Here is a 20,921-nt window from a genome sequence, read left to right on the forward strand (position 1 = left end):
CGCACGAAACCAGGACAAGCCGTGCAAACTCCACCTTGTGCCTGTGGGAGCCTGTGTCCACTCCAAGCCTACTTTTCACATGCCGCCCCCGATCACGGCGGATCAGCTACTGCTGCGCAGAGTTTGGTTGCAAGAATCGGCAGGAGCAGTAGTGACAGGAGGAGAAGATGATCAACAATGGAGAGCCCGTCGATGACAGGCTGGTGCCAGCAGGACGCACGCCGCCGCACCCCGCGGCGCCTGAGCACCGAACCTGGCCACGGCGCGTCAGCTTCGAGCAACCTGAGACACATGAGTCTGACACAGGGACACTGGAATTTAATCCGGCAGCTTGTTGCTTGATCTGTTCATTGTCCGCCCTGCTGCGGTTGCTGCCAGCTTGGGTCGCCGTTTGGGATGCCGACCCTTGTCGTGTTCTGCGGCAGCAGCTGATTGCAGTGCATGTAGCAACAAGTCTCTGCACTGACGACAACCTGCCTGCAGGAAGCATCAGGAGTTCCCTGGGGTGGCACGTGCGGTGTCAGGGCGACTGTCCGTACCTCCGCCGCCTTCCGACGCCTCGCCGTACTGCATGGGCCACCCCAGGCTGGTCGCAATCAAAGCCTGGCATTCCTCACTGTGTCAGAGCCACTCAAGGAGCTGAAATTGATTGGAGGGAGGCGCTGATCAGCAGGTGGTCGGGGAGGACGGGCTGCGATGGCGGACCTGCCAGGCGTGGATGCCAAAGAGCTGCAGGAGGTGGCGCTGTACAGAAAACTAGACAAGTGTGTGTCGCCGCTGACGCCGGTGGAACCTTGCGCGCCTCTTTTGTCAGCTGCGGCGGCAGGGGTCCAGCCCTTCTGCCCCGCGCCACGATGCGCCGCCCAGTGCTGCGGAGAGCTGCGCACGCGGGGCTGTTGCCCGCGCTCTGCCGCCTTCCGCCCGCCGCCAGCACCGTCGCTCACTGACGCCCGTGTCTGCCCGCAGGTGGCACCGCCTCGATGTGGCCCCCTTCTTGGCCCTGTACGCGGTGTGGGCGGCCTGGGCCCTGCAGCTGCTCATCCAGGAAGGCACCGAAAAGTTCACCCTCATCCAGCTGGTCTCGTATGCCGTGCTGGCGCTGCACGTGAGTTGGTTGGCGAGTCTGCGCTGCCTGCACCGTGTACCACCTGCGCTGTGCAGCAGCAGCTGCTTGAGACTGGCAGGGGCCGAGGCATGATCGTTTAGCCTAAACGTCTCCTCCCTTGCTTGCCATGAACGGTGGATGGGTTGCTCCTCACCTGCACCTCTCCCTATTGCCATCTCCCCACTGCCGCTCCTCCCTGTCGCGACCCTTGGCAGGCGCTGACGTACCTGGGCACGGTGTGGAGCGTGAACATCAAGAGCCGGCTGCACTTCCGCGCCGTGAGCCACCTGGCAGATGCCACGCACGTCAAGGTGGTGCCCCACTCGTTTGTGGGAACCAACGAGATGGTGCCGCTGCACGGCAAGCAGACGGTGAGGCCAGGCCCGGGGCCCGGGAGAGCCTGGCTGTTTTGTGGCAGTCGCAGGTGGCAGAAGGTGGCTGGAGGTGGCCACCGACTGTCGCGTCGCACACAGGCAGTCTGAGCGACAGCTGCGTTCTTCCCCCACGTTGGCCTTGCAGGATGCAGGCCCCATCATCAGCTTTGACTTCCGCAAGCTGCACTTCATCCTGGACCCTAAGGACGGAATGTTCCACAAGCTCAAATACCCCACCAAGGTGCTGCCCCAGCTGCCGGTCTTCGCCTGCCAGCCTGCTGCAAGATTGTTCAGCCGTGGTTGGAGGCGCCGGCCCGTGGTGCAAGCAGATGCTGTTGGCTGATGGCTTCTTGCCAAACAACAACCGACCTGTCCTCGGCTCCTCGGCTCCCCTGCCCTTTGCAGGAGACATTTGCCACGTACCGTGCCACCGGCGGGTATGGCGCTGAGGGCAAGCTGGTGGCGGCGCTTGAGCGGTGGGGCCCCAACAAATTCGAGGTGCCTGTGCCGCGCTTCACGGAGCTGCTGTGGGAGCAGCTGCTGGCGCCCTTCTTCTGCTTCCAGGTCTTCTGCGTGGGCCTGTGGGCCCTGGACGACTACTGGTGAGCCGAGCTGAGCTGGCGTGGCCGCAACAAATCCTTTGGGGTCGCACGCGCTTCATGTTTCAGCCTTGCGACCGGGCCTGTTTGCGGCCTAAGGTCCCCTGAGCAACACAACTGGCAGACTGTGGTGCTTGAAGCGGAGCTGTTGTTGGCCAGGCTGTTGCCTGTGGTTCGCTTCTGCTCATGGTGCTGCTGAATTGCTGGCCGCAGGTACTACTCCCTCTTCACCCTGTTCATGCTGGTCAGCTTTGAGTGCACGGTGGTGGGGCAGCGCCTCAAAAACCTCAGCGACGTGCGCCGCCTGCAGGCTGTCAAGCAGGTTGGTGCCTTGCTCAGGGGCCTGGCTGCCTGCCTGCCTTTCGTGGTGTCTTGCACTGGCCTTGCGTTGTTTGAGTTGCCACATGCCGCCCGAGCAGCAGACACACTGTACTGGTGCCTGCCTGTCCTTCCCGTGCTGTACCGCAGCCCCTCAACGTGTACCGCAGCGGCAAGTGGGGCAAGCTGCCTGGCGAAGCGTTGCTGCCCGGCGATGTGGTCTCGGTTGTTCGGTCAGGTGGGTCTGCAGGACGGAGCAGCTTGAACCACGGGTTATTGCCATTGCAGGGGCTGGCTCCGGTGCTTGTGGCCACTGTCGCCTGTCGCTTTGCTGCCTACAGCTGTCCTGCTGGTGTTGACAGATGTGTCCCCTGCTTCCGCCTGTGCCCTGCCCACCTTTCCCCATTGCTTGCCTGCAGAGGGCGGCGATGATCTGGTACTGCAGGCAGACGTGCTGCTGCTGGCAGGCACCTGCATCGTGGATGAGGCAGTGCTGACAGGTGGGAACAAAGGGGGATCCTTGTCCGGGCCGGCACCTGGGCCTTGCCTGCTGTCCCCAAGGAACATAGCTTCTGGGCTCACATGCCTGCCTGCTGTGCCTTCTTTCCTCCCAAGCACAGGCGAGAGCACGCCGCAGTGGAAGAATCCTGTGGGGGAGGCCACGGGGGACGAGATTGATGCCTCTGAGCTTGAGCCCACCTCCAGGCAAGCTAGCTACACATGTATAGTTGCAGGCAGGCAGGATTCAGGGGGCAGCAGGCACGGGTGAGGGGAGACTGACAGGCGCAGGGATGTTGGCACGAGCTGCTGCCCACCCACACTCTTCAACCCAGCCTCGCAACTATTCACTTGCTCTCCTCTGTGCCCCCGCAGGCTCAGCATCAAGCGTGACCGCATGCACGTGCTGTTTGGTGGCACCAAGCTGCTGCAGTCAAGCGGCGACAAGAGCGCCAAGATCAAGACACCCGATGGCGGCTGTCTGGCCGTGGTGCTTCGCACCGGCTTTGGCACGGCGCAGGGTGCGCCCTGCTGGGGTTTGTGCGGAGTGTACTGTGTGTGTGTGCCACCATGCAATGCATGCCAAGCCCAGCTCCGTTTCGCATCCCATGCACCCCGTTTCCCTGCCCTCATCCCACCCCGCGCCACCGCATGCCCTGCCCCGCAGGCCGCCTGATGCGCACCATCCTGTATTCGACCGAGCGGGTGACGGCCAACAACGCCGAGGCATTCCTCTTCATCCTCTTCCTGCTGGTCTGGGCCATCGCCGCGAGTGGATACGTGCTCTACCGCGGCCTGCAGGTGGGGACTTGCGCGGGGAACTCAGGCAGGCAGCGCGTGGCGGTGTGCATGGTTTGGTGGTGGCAGTTGGGTGAGCGTGGCGCAGGCCAGCCCTGCATGCCGGTCAGCCTCCCGTTTACTCGTTGAAGACTGAACGCTCCCCAGGCCCTGCCCATCCTGCCCTGCCCGCCCGCAGGACCCCGACCGCGACCGCTTCAAGCTCATCCTCAACTGCATCATGATCCTCACCTCGGGTGGGTGGGAAGGGCAGGCCCTGCAGCACTCACATGACTGGCTGCTCAGCCTCATCGAGCTGCCACCGCAGCACACGCATGCCACACTACACACACCGCCACACACATCACCAGCTCACACTGGCCCACCCTGCCCCGCAGTCATCCCTCCCGAGCTGCCGATGGAGCTGACGGTGGCTGTGAACGCCAGCCTGCTGGCGCTGGCCCGCAAGAAGATCTTCTGCACCGAGCCCTTCCGCATCCCCGTGGCCGGCAAGGTGGGGCAAGGGGCAGGGATAGGCAGGGTGTTGCTTGCAACACTGGCTTCTTGCTTCCTTGCCAGCTGGCCCGGACGGGCCCGTGGAGCCGTTGCCACATCCCCCTACAGCCTCACGTTGCCATCACAGACCGTGTCCTGCACACACCCCACCAACCACACATTCGCCATGGTCCTGCCCGCCCTGCAGCTCACCACCTGCTGCTTTGACAAGACCGGCACGCTGACCAGCGACCACATGGTGCTGGAGGGGGTGGCTGGCACCCAGGGGCACGAGGACGACGTCGTGGCAGACGTCAAGACGCTGCCCACTGCAGTCAGCCGCGTGCTGGCCTGTTGCCAGAGCCTGCTGCTGGTGCGGTGGCTATGAATGGCGCTGCTGCCGCTGCTGGGCAGACTGGCGCAGCCATCAAAAAAGCAGAAGGCAACAGGGCCCCCTAGCCTGAGGGGCACAGTGGATATCACTGATGTACTGACGGCTGGCATGCAGGTGGACAAGGGCATGGTGGGAGACCCAGTGGAGAAGGCGGCTGTGGAGGCCACAGGTACATGCCAATGCCAAGGATGCTTCTGGCTGGGCAGGGCTTGCGTGATTGGTTGAGTGCTGAATGGACCGCCTAGTAGCCACCAAAACACAGGCACCCCACTGTTTGCTAGTATCTGTGCCTGCCTGCTGTTCTGTGCAGGCTGGGTGTGCAAGCAGGACACCATCACCAGCCACGGCGACAGCGGCAAGGAGTCCAACAAGGCGAGTGCCTGCTGTTGGGCTCGGTGTTGCCCAGTGCCATGTCGCCCCCATGCAGCGCTGCACACTTGCACAAGCTGACGCCTTGCCCCTCCCTTCCTCGCCCTTCCTGCAGATCATGCACCGCTTCCACTTCAACAGCGTGCTCAAGCGCATGAGCACCATCGTGGAGACTGAGGGGGAGGGCTGTCACAGGTGGGCGGCGGGGGGCGTGCAGTTGGGACCTTGCATGTCGGGCGTATGGTGAAGGGGTGTGGCGCCTGCACGGCGTGTGCTCTCCACTAGCACCAATGCAGGTGGTGGGCTGGCGAGCCACCTGGCGCTGTGCGTAGTGCCGCCCGGCCTGCCGCTGTGCTCTGAGCCTCTGTCCTGCACCCGCTGTTGCAGCTGGTGGGTGCTGAGCAAAGGCGCGCCAGAGGTGGTGCAGGGCTTGCTGGCCACCGTGCCGCCGCACTACCAAAAGTGCTACAAGGTGCGGCAGGAAGGCAGCCGCTGGGGCCTCACTCACTCGTGTGGGCTGGTGCCCTCTTACGTCTGCGGGTCTCCGCTTGTTGGCGGTACCTGCACTGGCTGCTCGGGACCCGACTCGGCGACCCCTTCTCTTGGTCCCACCTTGCCTCCTTGCTCCCCTATGCAGCACTATGCCTCCGAGGGGGCTCGCGTGCTGGCGCTCGCCTACAAGCAGCTGCCCGGCGAGATGACGCCCTCCGAGCTGCGCCACCTGCCCCGTGACCACGCGGAGAGCGGGCTGCTGTTTGCCGGGTTTGCGGTGTTCCGCAGCCCGCTCAAGGATGACTCCGAGCCCGCGCTGCGCATGCTGCGCGAGTCGCAGCACCAGCTGATCATGATCACAGGTGCGGTACCGCACAAGGGTTCCGCTGCGGGGTAGCAAGCCGCTGTGCATGCTCAGCTGTGCAATGTCTCGCTGCTCTCGCACTGCCGGCTGAGTCACGGCCATGCTGCTGCAGGTGACGCGCCGCTGACAGCGTGCCACACGGCCGCCAAGGTGCACATTGTGACACGGCCCGCCCTGATTCTCACCAAGTGAGTGCCTGCTGGGCTCCCTGCTGCCTCGCTTTGCATGAAGACGGCACCTGGCAGGCACGTCGTACTGCCAGCTGGACGATGTATCAAATTCCTGACCCCGATGAGCGGTTGTGCAGGGCTGGCAACGGCAACGGCAGCAGCAATGGCGGCTCACTTGTCTGGCTGTCGCCTGATGAGCGCACCCGTGAGCCCTTTGATTCCTCCCTGAGCGCTGCCTGGCAGCTGGCCCAGGACTACGACCTCTGCATTACAGGTGATGCGTGGTGTGGTATGCCTGTCGGGAGGATGCAGGCACTGCCATTCGACGTTCAACAAGGGTTTGGCTGCCTTGTGTGGCATCTACATACCTGAACACATCTCCCCGCCGCTGCGGCCCCGTGCTGTCCCTCTTTTCCCTCCCGGCCTGCAGGCGATACGCTGGCAGCGCTGCAGGACATTGGCGCTGCCGAGACTTATATCCCTCTTTCTCAGGTCAGCCCCTCCTCACTCTCATGGCACAGTCTCTTTGATTGCTAAGCCTGAGCCTGAGCTGACAATAGCAGGCCTTTCTCTCACCATTGTACCCCCTCACCCTCGTCGCATTGTCCGTCGTACCACAGGTGTATGCCCGCGTCACTCCCGAACAAAAGGAGGTGGTGGTGAAAACGCTGCGCGCGGTGGGCCTGCACGTGCTCATGTGCGGCGACGGCACCAACGACGTGGGAGCGCTCAAGGGTGAGGTGGAAGGGAGGGTGGGGAGCGCCCTGGGCCCCTGTGCATGCTCTCTCGAACTCTCTTTGGGTTTCTGGTTGGCAGGCATATAGCTGACTGCAGCCGCTCGCCTGTGTGGCTGCCTGCTGCAGGCGCGCACGTGGGCGTGGCGCTGCTGCCACCGCCTCCGGCGGGCAAGGTCAAGAAGGACAAAGCCAGTAAGAGCGGTGGCAAGGGCAGGCTGACAGCAGGCGCAGACGGCGGCAGCGCCGCGGCGGGCAGCTCGGCCATCGTGCCGCGCGGCTTGCACGGCAGCCAGGTGGTGCAGCAGCGGCAGCAGCCGGGCCAAGCCCAGGGCGCGGGCAGCGCTGCTAGCCCCAACGCCGAGCCGCCCAAGAACCGGCCAGGCGCCATGATGATTGCCAAGCTTCGGGCCCAGGGGCGACCAGGTGCAGTGGCGCAGCAGGCAGCAGCGCAACACAGCGCATGGCAGTGCCGGCCAGCAGCATCAGCACGCATGGCATGCATTCCAGGGTGTCTGCCATTTTTGCTGTGAATCTGGCAGTGATGCACCTTAGGCTGCTGCATCCAGCACCCTGCCATTCTGCCAGCCATCAGTGGGCAGCCCATTTCCAGTGCCAATGTGCAACACCTCCCTTGCACAGCTGCATCTCCCCGTCCCACCTGCTGGTTCCTGTGCATGCCCGCTCCACCGCAACTCGTGCCTCCTCACCTCCTGCTCGCACATCCCTGCATCACCTGCTGGTTCCTGTGCATGCCCGCTCCACCGCAACTCGTGCCTCCTCACCTCCTGCTCGCACATCCCTGCATCACCTGCCCGCAGTGACCCCCTTCATCGAGCGCATGGCCAAATCAATGGATGACATGGCGGAGGCGGCAGAGGCCGAGGTGCGCGGCGCCTGGAGTGGCCGTCGCTGCCGGTTGAGAGCCTCAAGTGCAGGCGCTTTGGCTGGGTGTTCATTGCGCTGTCGCTGCTGTGCTCACCCTCTCCCTCGCCACCCTGCACGCATCCTTGCATAAGCATCAACGCCCTGCACCTGCCTGGCCTCCCCTGCACCGCCGCAGGCGAGCAACATGGTGAAGCCGGGCGACGCCTCCATGGCGGCCCCCTTCACCGCCAAGCAGAGCAGCGTCATGCCCTGCCTGGACATCCTCAAGCAGGGGCGCTGCACCCTGGTGCGCCGCCGCTGCCTGGGGCACTGCCGCCCTGGCCATCGCCGCTGCTGGCGCTGCCGGCACCTCTCATAAAACCCACTGTCTTCAGCGCATTCTGGTTTCCTGTCCTCGCCGTGCACACTTTCTCTTCGACCCTCACTCTCCCTCCTCGCCCCCACAGCCTCCTCTCGCCTGCCCCCGCCCCGCCGGCTGCGCAGGTGACCACCATCCAGATGTTCAAGATCCTGGGCCTGCTGTGCCTCTCCACCGCCTACTCCCTGTCGGTGCTGTACATGGATGGCATCAAGCTGGGGGACCTCCAGGTGGGGCGCCTGGCCTGAGTCGTAAAGAAAGTAAAGGCCTGCGGCCGGTTTGGCAGGAGGGTTCAGCCCTGCTTTTGCTTCTTCTGGTGTGGCACACGTGTGTGTTCAGATTGGGTGGTCTCAAGTTGTTGTGTGGCGTGGCGTGGCGCTACCCCTACTCCTCCTGCAGGCCACGACGGCGGGCATGCTGACCGCCGGCATGTTCTTCTTCATCTCCAACGCAAAGCCCCTGGACAAGATGAGGTGCGGGCTGCTGGTTGCGTTGTGTTCCTGGGCGTGCAGCCAGGCTGGGGCTGCTCCTTCTCTGCGCTGCTTCTGGACGCACACGCCGCTGCACCCCACTGCCCTTGGCCCCTCCCGACCCCCCTCACACGCCACCCTGCCCTCTGCCCCTGCCTGCCTGCCTGCCCCGCAGCAAGGCGCGCCCCCACCCGCGCGTCTTCTGCCGCTACGTCTTCACCTCTCTGCTGGGCCAGTTTGCCGTCTACCTCACTTTCCTCATGTACATGCAGCACAAGGCGCACGCGCTCATGCCCCCGGTATGGCTACCTTGCCGCCTGCTGCTGCTGCTGTTTGTCTTTTGCGGATGTCTCGCATCAAGCCATGGCCTTGTGCGGTAGATGCGGCTGCCTTGAGCGCCGCCGATGCCGGCAGCACGCTACTCCCCTCGACAGCACCAGCCGTCTCTGTGGCTGCCTGCAGGAGGAGCGCCAGGAGCCGGATGCCGAGTTCAAGCCCAACCTCATCAACACCATCTGCTTCCTGGCCAACTTCAGCATCCAGGTGGGCAGCACTCCGCTCCCGCTCCCGCTCCCGCTCTTGCTCCCGCAAGCCAGGCATTCAGAGTCCATGTGCCTGCCGCTGGCCTTGATGGGAGCCCTGCTGTCCCGCCCGCGCCACGGGCACACCACACAGCCACGCATGCACGCACGCATCAGAAGCATAGAACACTCCACACTCCCGCCTGCCTCCCGCGCAGACCATGACGTTTGCGGTCAACTATGTGGGCGAGCCCTTCAACACGCCGCTGCTGGAGAACAAGTTCTTTGCTGCCTCTGTGAAATGGTCGGCAGGCCTGTACGTCACCCTGGTGCTCAACATCCCCGTGGGTGCGTGGGCGGGCCAGAGGGTGGGCGGATGTGTGCGTGATAGGGTTGTATCAATGGGTGGGTTGATGCAACGTTTCTAAGGGGGGTGCAGCTGTCCCTGTGCCACCTTTACGCACAGCACATGGGTCTGGAGCAGCGAACGGAACAGCCGCATGCACTGTCGTCATGCACCCGCTGACTGTGCCGTGCCCTGCACCCCGCACCATGCCCTTGCAGGCATCTCCAGCTGGTTCTCTCTGGTTCCCATCCCCGGAGACATGCAGGCAAGCTCGCCATGAGCATTGTGAATCGATGCCTGCCAGCAGGGGGGCAGTGCACGAATGGCAAGCAGCCTGTTGCGTTTGGCCTGATGGTTGCAAGCCACCGGCGCTAATCTCCCCCTGCCCCTGATGTTGGTTGCAGTTCCAGATGCTGGCATTTGCGGCGGCCGCCTTTGGCATCGCCACCTTTATCGAGCGCACGGCCCGCACCGCCTTCCCCGCGGCGATACCCCCGGAGAAGGGCGGCCTCACGGGGCCCTTTGCCCAGCTGGCGGCGGCGGCGGCAGCAAAGGAGGACTAGCCACGCCACGGCGAGGGTTGAATGTGGTGAAGTGATGTCGTTATTCTATGAAGCCCTCCTTTGTAGCCCTGAAGCAGCGGATTCTTTGTCGGCGACCAAACAGGAGGACATTGGGCAAGGGCGGCGGGCGGCGGCGGGATGCGGCGTGCCTGCTGCGCCTGGACCTGCCCGCTCCGCGCTTGCATCCAATCCCACCGGTCTGGAAGGCAGTGTAGGGCGCAGGAGCTCCTAGGAGTAAGCCCATCGGCCTCTGCCCTGCTCTCCAATTCGCATCGTCGCGGCAGCGAGGCTATGGAGTGCCTCTGCTGTTGTTTTTTCTCTACTTGACTCAACAGCAACTGAAAGGAGGTGGTGCACGCCAGCAGGGGAGGCTGCACGCAAGCCACCTGCCCCTTGAGCACCCACAGTGCCGTGCGGTCTTCTACCCGGTGTGACGCTGGGCTGTTGAATAGCATTAGCGTGGCATGCGCCACGGGTGAGTGCTGCAGTTTGCTGCGTTCTCAGCCGCTGAGCGCTTCTTGATCAGCCATTGCAGAAGCCCCTTGCGTGCACACAGGCAGGACATGGGGTCGAATGCCGGGTGTCGCGATTGCGTGTGCTGCAGGGAGCGAGGGAGGGGCCCCGGCCCTGGCTGGGGGCCGCCGCCTGGACGTGGCCTGCCGCCGCCTGGAGCCTGGGTGCGTGCAGCGAGCACCTGCCCTGGTTGCTGCTTGATGACTGGGTTTTGGTGCAGACCGCGGCGCAGGCATGAGGGAGCAGCTAGTGCTATGTTGTGCTGCCGTCACCTCCAGCCGCTTTGCCCTAAGCAGCACCCGTTCTGCTTGCTCCGCTGCAGAGGCCCTTAGGACCGCCTCCCCCATACCTTGGTCCGGCGCATGGGCCGCCTCCACCACATTTCGCTGGCCTGCCGCCTGGCATTGGGGTGCAGCACGGCCCACCGCACTTCCCCGACGGCAGCGGCTACCCGCCACACCCATACCAGCAGCCAGGCTATGCTCAGCAGCACCCGACAGCCGACTACTATTATCATCATCAGCAGCAGGCAGCAGCGGCAGGCGCCATGGCACCACCGCTGCCGACAGAGGCGCCACCGCCGCTGCCGGCGATGCGGCCACCCAGCCAGCAAGAGGAGGGGGAGCTGGCGCGGCCCGGGGCTGCGCAGGCTGCAAACCACCTGGAAACGGTGCAGCAGGCAATCGCTGAGCGGGCCCGGAAGAATCGGGAAGCAGCCAAAGCGGAGGAGGAGGCGGCAGCAGCAGCGGAGGCACCAGCGGGCGAGGCCACGCCGCCGCCTGTGGCCGCGGTGGGAGCGGCGGCAGCGGGGCCCGATGGCCGCAAGCAGGCGGCGCCACAGGGCGGCGCTGCAGGCGAGGAGGCGCAGCGGCCCAGCAGCGCGGGCGGCGGCGTGGGCGGCAGCCAGCCGCAGGCCGCGCCGCGGCCCGCCGCCAAGCTGGTGGGCATCAAGGCCAACCGCTCCCTCGCTGGCAACATCCAGATGCGGCCCAGGTGCGCGTCGCAGGCCTGCCAGGCACCTGCCGTTGCCGGATCGCAGCCACCTTTCCTTTAGACAAATGACACCATCACACAGCGGCCTGCCTTGCTGCGGTGCGGCTTCCAGCTCCAGCCACGCTCACTGCTGCTTTGCTGCTTTGCTGCTGTTGCCGCCTGCCGCAGGAGCGCCACCGGCACCCGCGGCAAGAAGGATTCCTCCCAGGATGCTGAGCTGGCGGCGGAGCTGCTCAGAACGGAGCAAGACCTGGGCAGCGGCGGTAAGGGGGCTGCAAAGGCGCAGCCTATTTCTGCAACCAAGGAGCAGCCTGCCCCAGGGGGGCAGCCTGATGCAGCCTCCAACGAGCGGCTGGCGCTGCTGGTGCAGCAAGATGTGCAAGCAGCCGCAGCCAAGCAGACACCGCAGCCGTCGCCGCAGCCGCCACCGCTGCGTGTTGCGGCCCAGGCGCCGGCAGCCGGCCCCGAGCAGCTGCAGCCGGCCATCCTGCCGCAGCAGGCGCCAGCGCCAGCTGCCGCGGTCGCAGCTGCAGCTGCGCAGCCAGGTGTGCAGGCAGCTGCTGTGGCTGAGTCAGCTGTGAGGTCACAGGCACTGGCAGCGGCACCCCCAGCTCCCCTGGCCCCACCGGCCATGCTTTCTTCCATCAGCCCAGGGGTGCCCTTTGCTGGCATGGCACCTATCTATCCTGGCGCCTTTCCTGGTGCGACATGCCCCTTCCCGGCGATTGTTCCACAGCCTATCACCGCCACTGGGCATCCCAATCCGGTGGTGGCAGCAGCGCTGCAGGCTGCAGAGGCGCTCAACCAGGGAGCGCAGCAGCACGCGCAGCCGGAGCAAGCGCAGCAGCAACCGGCGCAGGAAACGGAGGCGCCGCCGCAGCAGAAAGCACAGCAGCCAGCGGCGCAGGAGACGAAGCCACAGCCACAGCAGAAATCACAGCAGACAGCGCAGCAGGAACAAGCGGAGGAGCCAGCGCAGCAGCGAGTGCGGCAGAGAGGCCGGAGCCGCAGCCGCGGCCGCAGCACCAGCCGGAGCGAAGGAGAGCTGGCCAGCGGCAGCAGGAGCAGGAGCAGGAGCAGGAGCAGGAGCTACAGCAGCAGCAGCAGCTACAGCAGCAGGAGTCGCAGCAGGAGCCGCAGCCGAGATAGAGGGCGCCGCGAGTACGAGCGGCGGCCGCGCTGCCGCAGGCAAGCGCGCCGAGCGACAGCCGCCATTTGTGCCGCCTGGCTTGAGTCCTGCGAAGACCGGCTGGGTTGGCCCGCCTTGCTTTGCCTGCATTTCATCAGCTGCCAGCATCATCGGTCAGCCTTGCGCAGCTCGACCAACAGCCTCCATCTTGTGGCTGCTCCTTCCTTTTCTCTGCCTGCAGCCGTAGCCGAGACCGGCGGCGGGACGAGCGGGACTATGAGTGGCGGGCCGGCCGGCGATACGAGCGGTACGGCGGCCGGGACGCCAGGCGGTACATTTCCCCCGACCGCCCAGCTGACCGGCGCTTTGCGCGGCCCGACGATTGGCGGCGGGATGGCTGGCGGGATGAACGGCACATGCAGGAGCCCGGCGGCGGCAGGCGTGCTGGCTGGGACCCTAGGGACAGCCGGGCGGCGGCGGCGGCGGTGCGTGAGCCACGACCCGGGCGGCGGGACGAGCGAGATGCACGGGACGAGCGGGAGCGGCACAGGTGCACCCCATGCCTGCCTGGCTTGCCTTAGAAGAGGGGGGAGCCATGGATGTCGATTGGATGCATTCCGCAGTCCCCATATTCTTCCGACCATCACCTATCCACTTTGTGTTCTCCCCTACTGTGCTCCCGGTGCAGGGACAGCCTCCGGAGCAGCCCCGTGGCGAGCCGACGCCGCACCCGGAGCCCCGGCGTCGCCGCCAACGGCCAGCCCGCCGCGCCGAAGCAGCGGCGGCGCAGCAGGAGCACCAGCCGCGAGCGGCAGCCTGGCGCCAAGCGGCAGCGGAGGCGGTCTCGCTCTGCAGGCTCCCTACCGGTGGGGCGAGGACGAGCTGGCTGGGACTATTCGCCAGGAACGGAGGAGCCGCAGGAGCAGCCGCCGCCGCCAAAATCTCCGGACATAGCACACAAGTGAGGCAGCCTGCTCCTGCCTGCTTGGCCTCGCCAGCTCTGCAGCCCACCTGGTGCCGTCTGGTGCAGCCCTGCCTCACTGGGCGCAGCCTTGCCACCGCCACGTGAGCAGGCCAGCTGCACTCGCCCGCCTCCTGCTGCGGCCCATCCTCACCGCTGCTGCCGCCGGCGTGTCGCGCCCCGCCCTGCCCCTGCCACCTTGCAGGCTGCGCCAGCTGGCATCCTTGTATGGAGCCGACTTTGACTCGGCCGGTGTGGAGCAACTGTATGCGCTAGGGGACGCCATGTTTGCTGCCTCCAGTGCACCAGAACCGCCAGAGGCAAGCGCCGCTACCTGCCTGCCTGCCCGCTCGCCCTGCTCTACTTGCCTGTCTGAGCCGGCCGCCTGCTGCTGGGCTGGCGACTGCGCAGCCTGCCACGACCAGGCCGTGTGCTGTCGCCACCATGCATCCCGCCTGCGCCCTCCTCGTGATCTGCAGCCTGCCTGCCCTCCCGCCTGCCTGCCTGCCTGCCTGCCTGCCCGCCTGCAGCTGTTTGACAAGCAGTGCGAGGAGCTTGATGCGCTGGCACGCCAGCTGGCGCTGCCCGGGGCGGGCCCCGACCCCGCCGCCGCCCGCCCGCCGCCGTTTTCGGGGCAGGAGTGGAGCTGGCATGTGGCGGATACGGAGCTGGTACTGGACAATGAGCACCAGCCGCCGCGGCAGCTGCCTCTGGAGCCGGCAGCTGCAGCGGCAGCGGCAGCGGCAGCAGCGACCGCGCCAGGCGCTGGGGTGTCGGCAGGGAAGGTGAAGGAGGAGCCTGCAGGGGAGGTCAAGGAGGAGCGCGAGGAGCTGGCCCCGCCACGGCAGGAGCGGCAGCAAGCGGCTGCAGAGCCGAAGCAGGAGGGAGGGGGAGAGGCCCAGCCGGAGCGGGGCCCGGCGGCCGTGCCGGCGGCAGAGCCAGCGGCGGCCGCGGGCGACCCTCGCCGCCGGCCGGCGGCCGCCGCCGAGCTGGCGGCTGCCCGCGCCTGGTACCAGGCCGGCGAGCTGCCGCTGCCGGCCTTTGCGCTGCCCACGGCGGCGCCGGCTGAGTCTGGGCTGAGCTGGTCGCAGGACCCACGGCCGCCCGAGGGGCAGATGCAGGAGGCCAGCAGCGCCGCGCTGCCCGCCGACGGCGGTGAGTGCCCGCGCCGCCGGGCTCGCAGCCGCACCTGCGCGCTGCCCTGGCTCGCATCGAGCGCGTGCATAAATCCGCTGAGGCAGCGAGCGGCAACCAGCCAGCACCCCCCCCCAACACACACACACACACACCTCTCACCCCCCACACACACCTGTCACCCCGCTCACCCCAGGCCGTATCACCTGCTGCCTGTGCTCCGCAGACGGGCTGTACGCGCCGGCGGCGCCCCGCCACGACGACGCCTTCCACCGCTCCATGGGCGCCGTGCTGGCCTCGGGCGGTACAGAGCGTCCCGCGGAGATTGAGGAGGGGTACTGGCAGGCGCTGCTGCCAGACCTGACCGGGCACACCACGGTGTGCCGCCGCTGCCGCTGCCGCGGCTGCTGCTTCTCCTGCTGCTTCTCCTGCTGCTTCTCCTGCTGCTGCGCCTGCTGCTGCTGCCGCCGTTGTTGGTGCAGCGTGGCGTTGCTGCAAGGCTCCTCCTGCCTGGCTGCCCCAGTGGCTGCATCAGCGCAAGCTCCGGGCTGGGGTGTGGAGGTTCTGCTGCGTGTTGCTGCGCGTGTGTGCGGCTGGAGGCGCAGGCGTCGCTTCACCTCACCGCGCGCTGCGCCCGCTGCACCCCGCTGGCTGCAGCCCCGCCAGCTGGACATGCTGCAGGAGCAGGTGCGGGCGGGGCAGCTGGAGGCTGGCTGGCCCATCTACCGCGCATCCGACCGGCTGCACTGCTACCTCACAGGTGGGGGGCTGGGCCGCTGCCTGCTGGCAGCCCCGCTGCCCTTCTAGCGCCGCTCGCCTCGCTGTGCGTATGGGCCTGCGTTTGTCCCACTCCCCTCTCGTCGTGTTGTGCTCTGTTACGCAAGCTCCCTGCCTGGGCCTGGGCACCAGCGCTGCAGCACCACGCCTGCCCATCGGCCTGCATGTTCGGATCGCTGGCCGGCCTATGTCCTGCAACCACCCACTCCTCCCTTCCGCCTGCAGACAACCCGCCTGCACTGGCTGACCTGGCATGGCCGAATCCCAAGGGCAGCGAGGAGGCGCGGCGTTGGGTGGTGGCCTGTGGGCCGCCAGCCATGCCTCAGCAGCCGCCGCAGCAGCAGCCGCAGGGAGAGTCGACCGCCGCCGCCGTGGCGGGCGGGCCAGCGGAGGGCGGCGTGCAGCCACAGCCAGAGCCCGAGCAGCAGGGTGCCGAGGAGCAGCAGGGTGGCGAGGAGCCCCAGCAGCAGCAGCCCCAGCAGCAGGAGCAGCAGCGGCAGCTGGAGGAGGAGGAGGCAGCGCTGCGGGCGCTGCAGCAGGCGGCGGCAGGAAAGGAGGCGGCGCTGAGCACCCACCATGCGGTGCATCTGCGTGCCGAGCTCCCTCCCCGCCTCACCGCCGCCACCGTGGCGGCACAGATGGCTGCGCCCGACACCCAGCTGGGGGCAGAGGATTGGCTGCGGCACAGCAGCCAGCCCGGCAGCGCCGCCGCCGAGCTGCAGCGCCAGGTCAGCAGGCAGCAGAGCTTGCTGCGCAGCACGCGGCAGCCGCTGCCGCGGGTGCACGGCCCGCCGCCGCCGGCCAACGTGGGGGCCGCGGTGCGCCAGCTGCTGCTCACGCGGCGCAATGCCGACCAGGCCATGCGCAAGGTACTGGTGGAAGTTGCCACGAAGCTGGTGGAGGAGCGCACGCAGCGGCGGCGCAGCGGCGCAGCCGACCCCCAGCAGCAGCAGCGGTGGCGGCGGGAATCGCACGGCCGCTAGTCGAGGCCGCGGTGTGGCCCGGCACTCGTGGCATTGCAAGCGCATTTACACCTGAGCGCCTGCTCATTGTTGCATGTTGTAACGGTTGGCATGCGTGGCGGCAACAGCTCAGACAGCGACCTGGCGAGCAGAGCGCTTCACGACCCGCTGCTGCTGCCGCGCCGCCTGCGGCTGACTCTGCCGGGGCTGCCGCTTGCCGCGCCCGCAGCTGCCGGCGCAGCAGCACCAGGCTCCAGGCATGCCTCTTCCTCCTCAGCTGCCTCCTGGGGCTCTGCAGCACCCTCGTCCGCCGCCGGCCCCTCCAGCTGCCTGGCCTCAGCCGCCCCAGCAGGTGCATCATGGTGTGCCGCTACAGCGCCAGGGCCGCCGCCGCCGCCCGCCGTCCAAGCAGCCAGCGCCGCCTGCTCCTCCTCTGCCGGCTGCCCCAGCTGCTGCTTCAGCGCGATGTTCTCTCGCAGGAGGGCGACCGAGCGCCCCTCGGCCGCCATCAGGCGCTGGCGCAGCAGGTCCGACTGCTGCTGTGCCTCTCGCAGGAGGCCCAGCGTGACGGGGTCGTCGGCTACAGGAACACAGGCAAGACAGCAGGCAGGATGGCGCAGGCAAAGGCAGGTAGGATGATGCCTGGTGCAGCGCGGGATTGGCGAATTCGCATGCGCGGCAGTGTGCACAACGCAAGCCAGTGCACGCTCGGCAGCTCTGCCGCTCCCACCTATCAGCGTGTCGGCGGCGCGGCTGTACAGCTGAGCCAGGGCGGGGAACAGGGAGCCGGCACCCTGCAGGGCTGAGCCCGCCGCGTTGACGGCGGCCCCCGCCGCGCGCCCCGCCCCGCCACCACCGGCAGGCGCCCTGGCGCCAAGCGGCTGGCGGCCGCCACGTGCCGAGGGCGTGCGCTCCAGCTTGGGCGGCACATAGTCTACAAGGGTGGTGAGGCAGGGGCCAAGGGCCAACAGCAGATGTTGGGCTCGCTGCCCGGCCAGGCACAGCGCCAGACCAGTATGCACTTGCCCGGCCTCCCTTGTGCAGGAGGCCCCCGCGCCGGCCGCCGCCATACCTGGGTCGTACTTTTGCAGCAGCGCCAGGGTGCGCTGGTAGCGGGTGGAGTCCTTGAGCTCAGACACCTGCCGGCGGTGGCAGGGGCGGCGGGCCAAACAGCACGTGACCACCGCAGCTTGCATGGGTGTGTGGTGCGATGTGGGGTCACATGGCTTGCGGGGGAGCTTGCAAACGAAGCGACACCGTGCAGCATACACTTGTGCTGGTACTGGCGGAAGGCACGTGCCGGCACACCAAAAAGCAGCGCCGCCCGTCGGCGACAATGCTGCATGCCCGTGCCGCATGCCCGCCCCCTCCTCGCGCTGCACTGCACTGCACCCCTGCAGCGCCGCCTTCCCCGCACCTGCTTGCGCAGCTTGCCGTCCAGCTGCCGCACGCGGCGGGCGGCGCGAGCGTCCAGCGCTGCTTGCAGCCAGCCCAGCAGGCGGTGGGCGGCCCAGCCCAGCGGCGGCGCCAGGAAGGCGGGCGCCACGCGCGCGGCCTGCTGCGCGGGGCGGTAGGTGCCCGGCGGCTGGTGGTTGACGTAAGCGGCATACGCCAGCACCGCGGCATAAGCGGCGGCAAAGCCGCCCAGGAAGCGGGCGCGGATGGCGGCCCAGGCCTTGTGCCGCGCGGCGCGTGCCGCCTGCAGCGCGCGGGTGGCGGGGCAAGGGCTGGTAGTAGCCCGCGCGCTTTTGGATGCACAACAGGGGCAGGCCTGGGGCGCAGCTCGCTGCAACGAGCGGGGCCAAGCCACAGCGACGAGCTGCCGCCGCCTGCCACCACCACCCCTCGCACCTGGATGCGGTCTAGCTCTGCCTTGATATTGCCCAGCGAGCGATCATAGGAGGCGTAGTAGGGGTCGCTGCCCACCCGCGCAAACCAGCCGCGCAAATACTGCCACGGCGACCGCATCCTGTGGCGGGCAGGCGCCTGCGCTAGTTGTCGCCGCTGACACGCCGCGGGCTACCTCTGCACCGCGAGCCTAGGCGGCGTTGCTCCAGGGTCCTTGCTGCCTGCTGGCTCTCTAGTGCGACAAGGGGCGCTAGCGAGCTCTCGAGTTGGAGTGTATCCCTTAGCACCGATCGGGGGGCGGTGATCGGGGCAGCAGCCTCAGTCCAACCGTGTCCCAAATGTCTCGGGGCAGGCAGGGATAAACAAGCTACCAGAGCCGGCACTTGTGCCCTGAGTGCAGCACCTGTGTTCAAACAGGCTCGCCCAATGAGTGTAGGGAAAGTGAGATAACTTGCGAAGAGTATTTCTGCGTGATCTTGCCGCACCGCCCAGCGCTGGAGCGGCGCGGCGCAGCTGGCGACAGGCGGAAAAGTGGGCGGCGGGCTGCCCCTGGCGTGTCGCTGGCACATTGCTGCTGCCCATGGGCGCTCCATGCACCAAAGATCGGGTCGTAAATTTTGTTCAACCAGAGGAGTCTACAGACCTGTCTGGCCAGCAGGCCCTGGAGACGGTGCTTGGACCCATCTCCATGCACGACTGGAGTACTTGTAGACCCTCCTGGGCCACTCACATCCATTGAAACCTAAAAATGATCGATGGTGAGCGTAGAAAGGGTCGTGGGGGTAGCTGGTGCACAGGCAGCCACTCCGGCTGGCCAGCCAGCTCACGCCATATATCACTCCCCGCCTTCCCCTGCTGCTCACAAATGGGAAGAGGGATAGGATACCCGCAGCAGAGCGCCGGCTGGTTCCGGTCTCAAGCAGGCCTGTAGCGGAGCCCAGCGCCATGGCGACGCTGCATAGACCTCAAGAAAACAGGCAGCAGCCCGCCACCCCGCTTACGGTGCAGCTGGCGCAGCACCTCTGGTTTGCAGGCAAGAGGCGCAGGGTTGGGGCCCGCGGAGCGTGTCGGGGCACCGTGGGCAGAATAGTTCTGCCCACTATTGGGCAGCGTGGGGTAGGATGGGGAGCAGCTGCGAGTCGGGTGCCGGGACTGCGGCCGCCGGCGCGGAGCAGCACCGCCCGGCGCAGGGCAGCTTCCAACCGTGCTGCCCTTCCATTCCCCTTGCAGATGCCGCCCTGGAGCGCTCTTTCCAGGGCGACCTGGCCGACCGCACCAAGATGGACGAGCTCCTGCTCCAGGCCCTGATGGTGCGCCTCCCTCGCCGGCCACGCCGCACAAGCGCATCATGCCGGCCTGGCGCCGTACAGCTGCTGATCCCCTCGCCTGCCGCCTGCCGCCCATGCAGCTGCTGATCTGGCTGGCCATGGTGGCCCGCCTGCTGGCATCCAACAGCTGGCTGTTTGGCGCCAAGCTGGTCTTGCTGGCCATCGTGCCGCCCGCGGCGCGCATCGCTGTCATGCTCACGCACTGGTCCTTCTACCGCCGGTGAGCACATGAGCGCTCTACCCGCCGGCTGGCTGCTTCGGCTGGCCGGCGCCGTGCTTGTGTTGTGTTGACATTAGTAATATAACAAAAGCAAAAAACAAGTGGAAGTGTGTGTCTGACGCCCCACACCACGCCTCCTCGCCGCGCAGGCACCATGCGTTGATGACGTGTTCGTCTCAGATGATGGCCAACTTGGCTGGAGCGTACGCCCTCGCCAGCCTCCACACCGGCACCCTTTCGACACTGGTCCCGCTCTCCGCGCAGTGCCGCGTGCTCCAGTGCATGCCGTTGCTGGGGGTGAGCAAGGCGGGTGGGGTGGGGTGGGTAGGCACACTGCTAGAGCATCCCTTCCACAGAGCACCCCTTCCATCACCACCCCAGACACTCACACCCGTCCCCCTTGATTGCCGCAGGCGTTCTACATGGGGATGCAGGTGCGGGGACCTACCGGGCATGCATGTGCCTGCAGCATGCACATGCACAAGGGCGGTGAGGACATTTGGCTTGCGTGTGTGGGGTGCCTGACCTGTAGGGTGCCCCCAGCACAGCTCCTCCCTGGTGCGTTCAGGCGGTGTACAGCGCCATCCCCTTTGTGTACCGCTTCGTCCTGACCACACAGGCATTCGCCGTCATGGTGAGCGGCCAGGGAAGGGGCAGCACTTGCCGCCTGGAGGCAGGCAGACGCCCTGCGCTCCTGGCAGCGTACCGAGCGTGAGCAGCCCCGGCATGCGTGCGCTTCCCCTGGGTCTTGGGACAGGCAGCCTTCAAAGGCAGCAGCGGGTGCTGCCCTTGACATGCGCTGCCCCCTGGCCCGCCCCGCAGCTGTTCACCGTTCCAGCCTCATGCACACACTTGGCACCCCCCGGCGACCCCCCAAGTCTAGCTGCCTGCCCTCACTTCCGCGGCCTGGGATGGACTCAGTGCTGCTGCCAGCGGGCATGCGCGGCCCTGCTGGCCAGTGTTTCTGAAAGCTGGCGAAATCGCCAAATGCTGGCGAAATCGGGCCAAAAAACGGCTCTGGCTGGCGATTGGCCGAAGGCCATCGCCAGCCAGAGCTGGCTAAATGAGGGCAGGCGGCGGGGCGACATCGCCAGCGCGTCGCCAGCCCCCATGACTGACATCGCCAATATTTTGAGGAGAAATGGCCAATTTTCCTCAGGAACTTCATTCCATAGTGTTAAACAAGCGCCAGCTTGCTGGGGGCTTCGCCACAGCGGACAG

At 66.8% G+C, this 20,921-nt stretch overlaps 3 protein-coding genes across 3 annotated transcripts; 2 read left to right on the top strand and 1 right to left on the bottom strand.

Annotated features, from left to right (window-relative positions):
* Positions 1 to 696: 696 nt before the first annotated feature.
* CHLNCDRAFT_142059 (hypothetical protein) lies at positions 697 to 9,835 on the top strand (the record flags this gene model as incomplete). Its single annotated transcript, XM_005849990.1, has 33 exons — positions 697 to 764; positions 967 to 1,105; positions 1,321 to 1,476; positions 1,625 to 1,720; positions 1,885 to 2,081; positions 2,292 to 2,400; positions 2,547 to 2,634; positions 2,816 to 2,896; positions 3,017 to 3,161; positions 3,270 to 3,415; positions 3,562 to 3,695; positions 3,871 to 3,928; positions 4,070 to 4,185; positions 4,375 to 4,539; positions 4,675 to 4,729; positions 4,871 to 4,965; positions 5,045 to 5,124; positions 5,317 to 5,401; positions 5,567 to 5,783; positions 5,898 to 5,973; positions 6,093 to 6,229; positions 6,386 to 6,447; positions 6,576 to 6,690; positions 6,819 to 7,115; positions 7,511 to 7,575; positions 7,753 to 7,863; positions 8,061 to 8,165; positions 8,335 to 8,408; positions 8,581 to 8,704; positions 8,868 to 8,948; positions 9,145 to 9,274; positions 9,491 to 9,513; positions 9,677 to 9,835. 33 exons carry the CDS (start codon positions 697 to 699, stop codon positions 9,833 to 9,835), a joined length of 3,789 nt encoding a protein of 1,262 aa, XP_005850052.1.
* Positions 9,836 to 10,895: 1,060 nt separating this feature from the next.
* CHLNCDRAFT_142060 (hypothetical protein) lies at positions 10,896 to 16,325 on the top strand (the record flags this gene model as incomplete). Its single annotated transcript, XM_005849991.1, has 11 exons — positions 10,896 to 11,341; positions 11,510 to 11,918; positions 12,078 to 12,502; positions 12,712 to 13,020; positions 13,159 to 13,336; positions 13,501 to 13,535; positions 13,637 to 13,685; positions 13,962 to 14,586; positions 14,792 to 14,943; positions 15,223 to 15,325; positions 15,568 to 16,325. The coding sequence occupies 11 exons, from the start codon at positions 10,896 to 10,898 to the stop codon at positions 16,323 to 16,325; spliced, it is 3,489 nt and encodes a 1,162-aa protein (XP_005850053.1).
* Positions 16,326 to 16,462: 137 nt separating this feature from the next.
* CHLNCDRAFT_142061 (hypothetical protein) lies at positions 16,463 to 18,272 on the bottom strand (the record flags this gene model as incomplete). The annotated part of the gene is made up of 5 exons (XM_005850242.1): positions 16,463 to 16,884; positions 17,035 to 17,238; positions 17,377 to 17,443; positions 17,722 to 18,003; positions 18,156 to 18,272. 5 exons carry the CDS (start codon positions 18,270 to 18,272, stop codon positions 16,463 to 16,465), a joined length of 1,092 nt encoding a protein of 363 aa, XP_005850304.1.
* Positions 18,273 to 20,921: the final 2,649 nt, after the last annotated feature.

This window comes from Chlorella variabilis, assembly GCF_000147415.1.
Source record: "Chlorella variabilis unplaced genomic scaffold CHLNCscaffold_4, whole genome shotgun sequence".
NCBI lineage: Eukaryota > Viridiplantae > Chlorophyta > Trebouxiophyceae > Chlorellales > Chlorellaceae > Chlorella > Chlorella variabilis.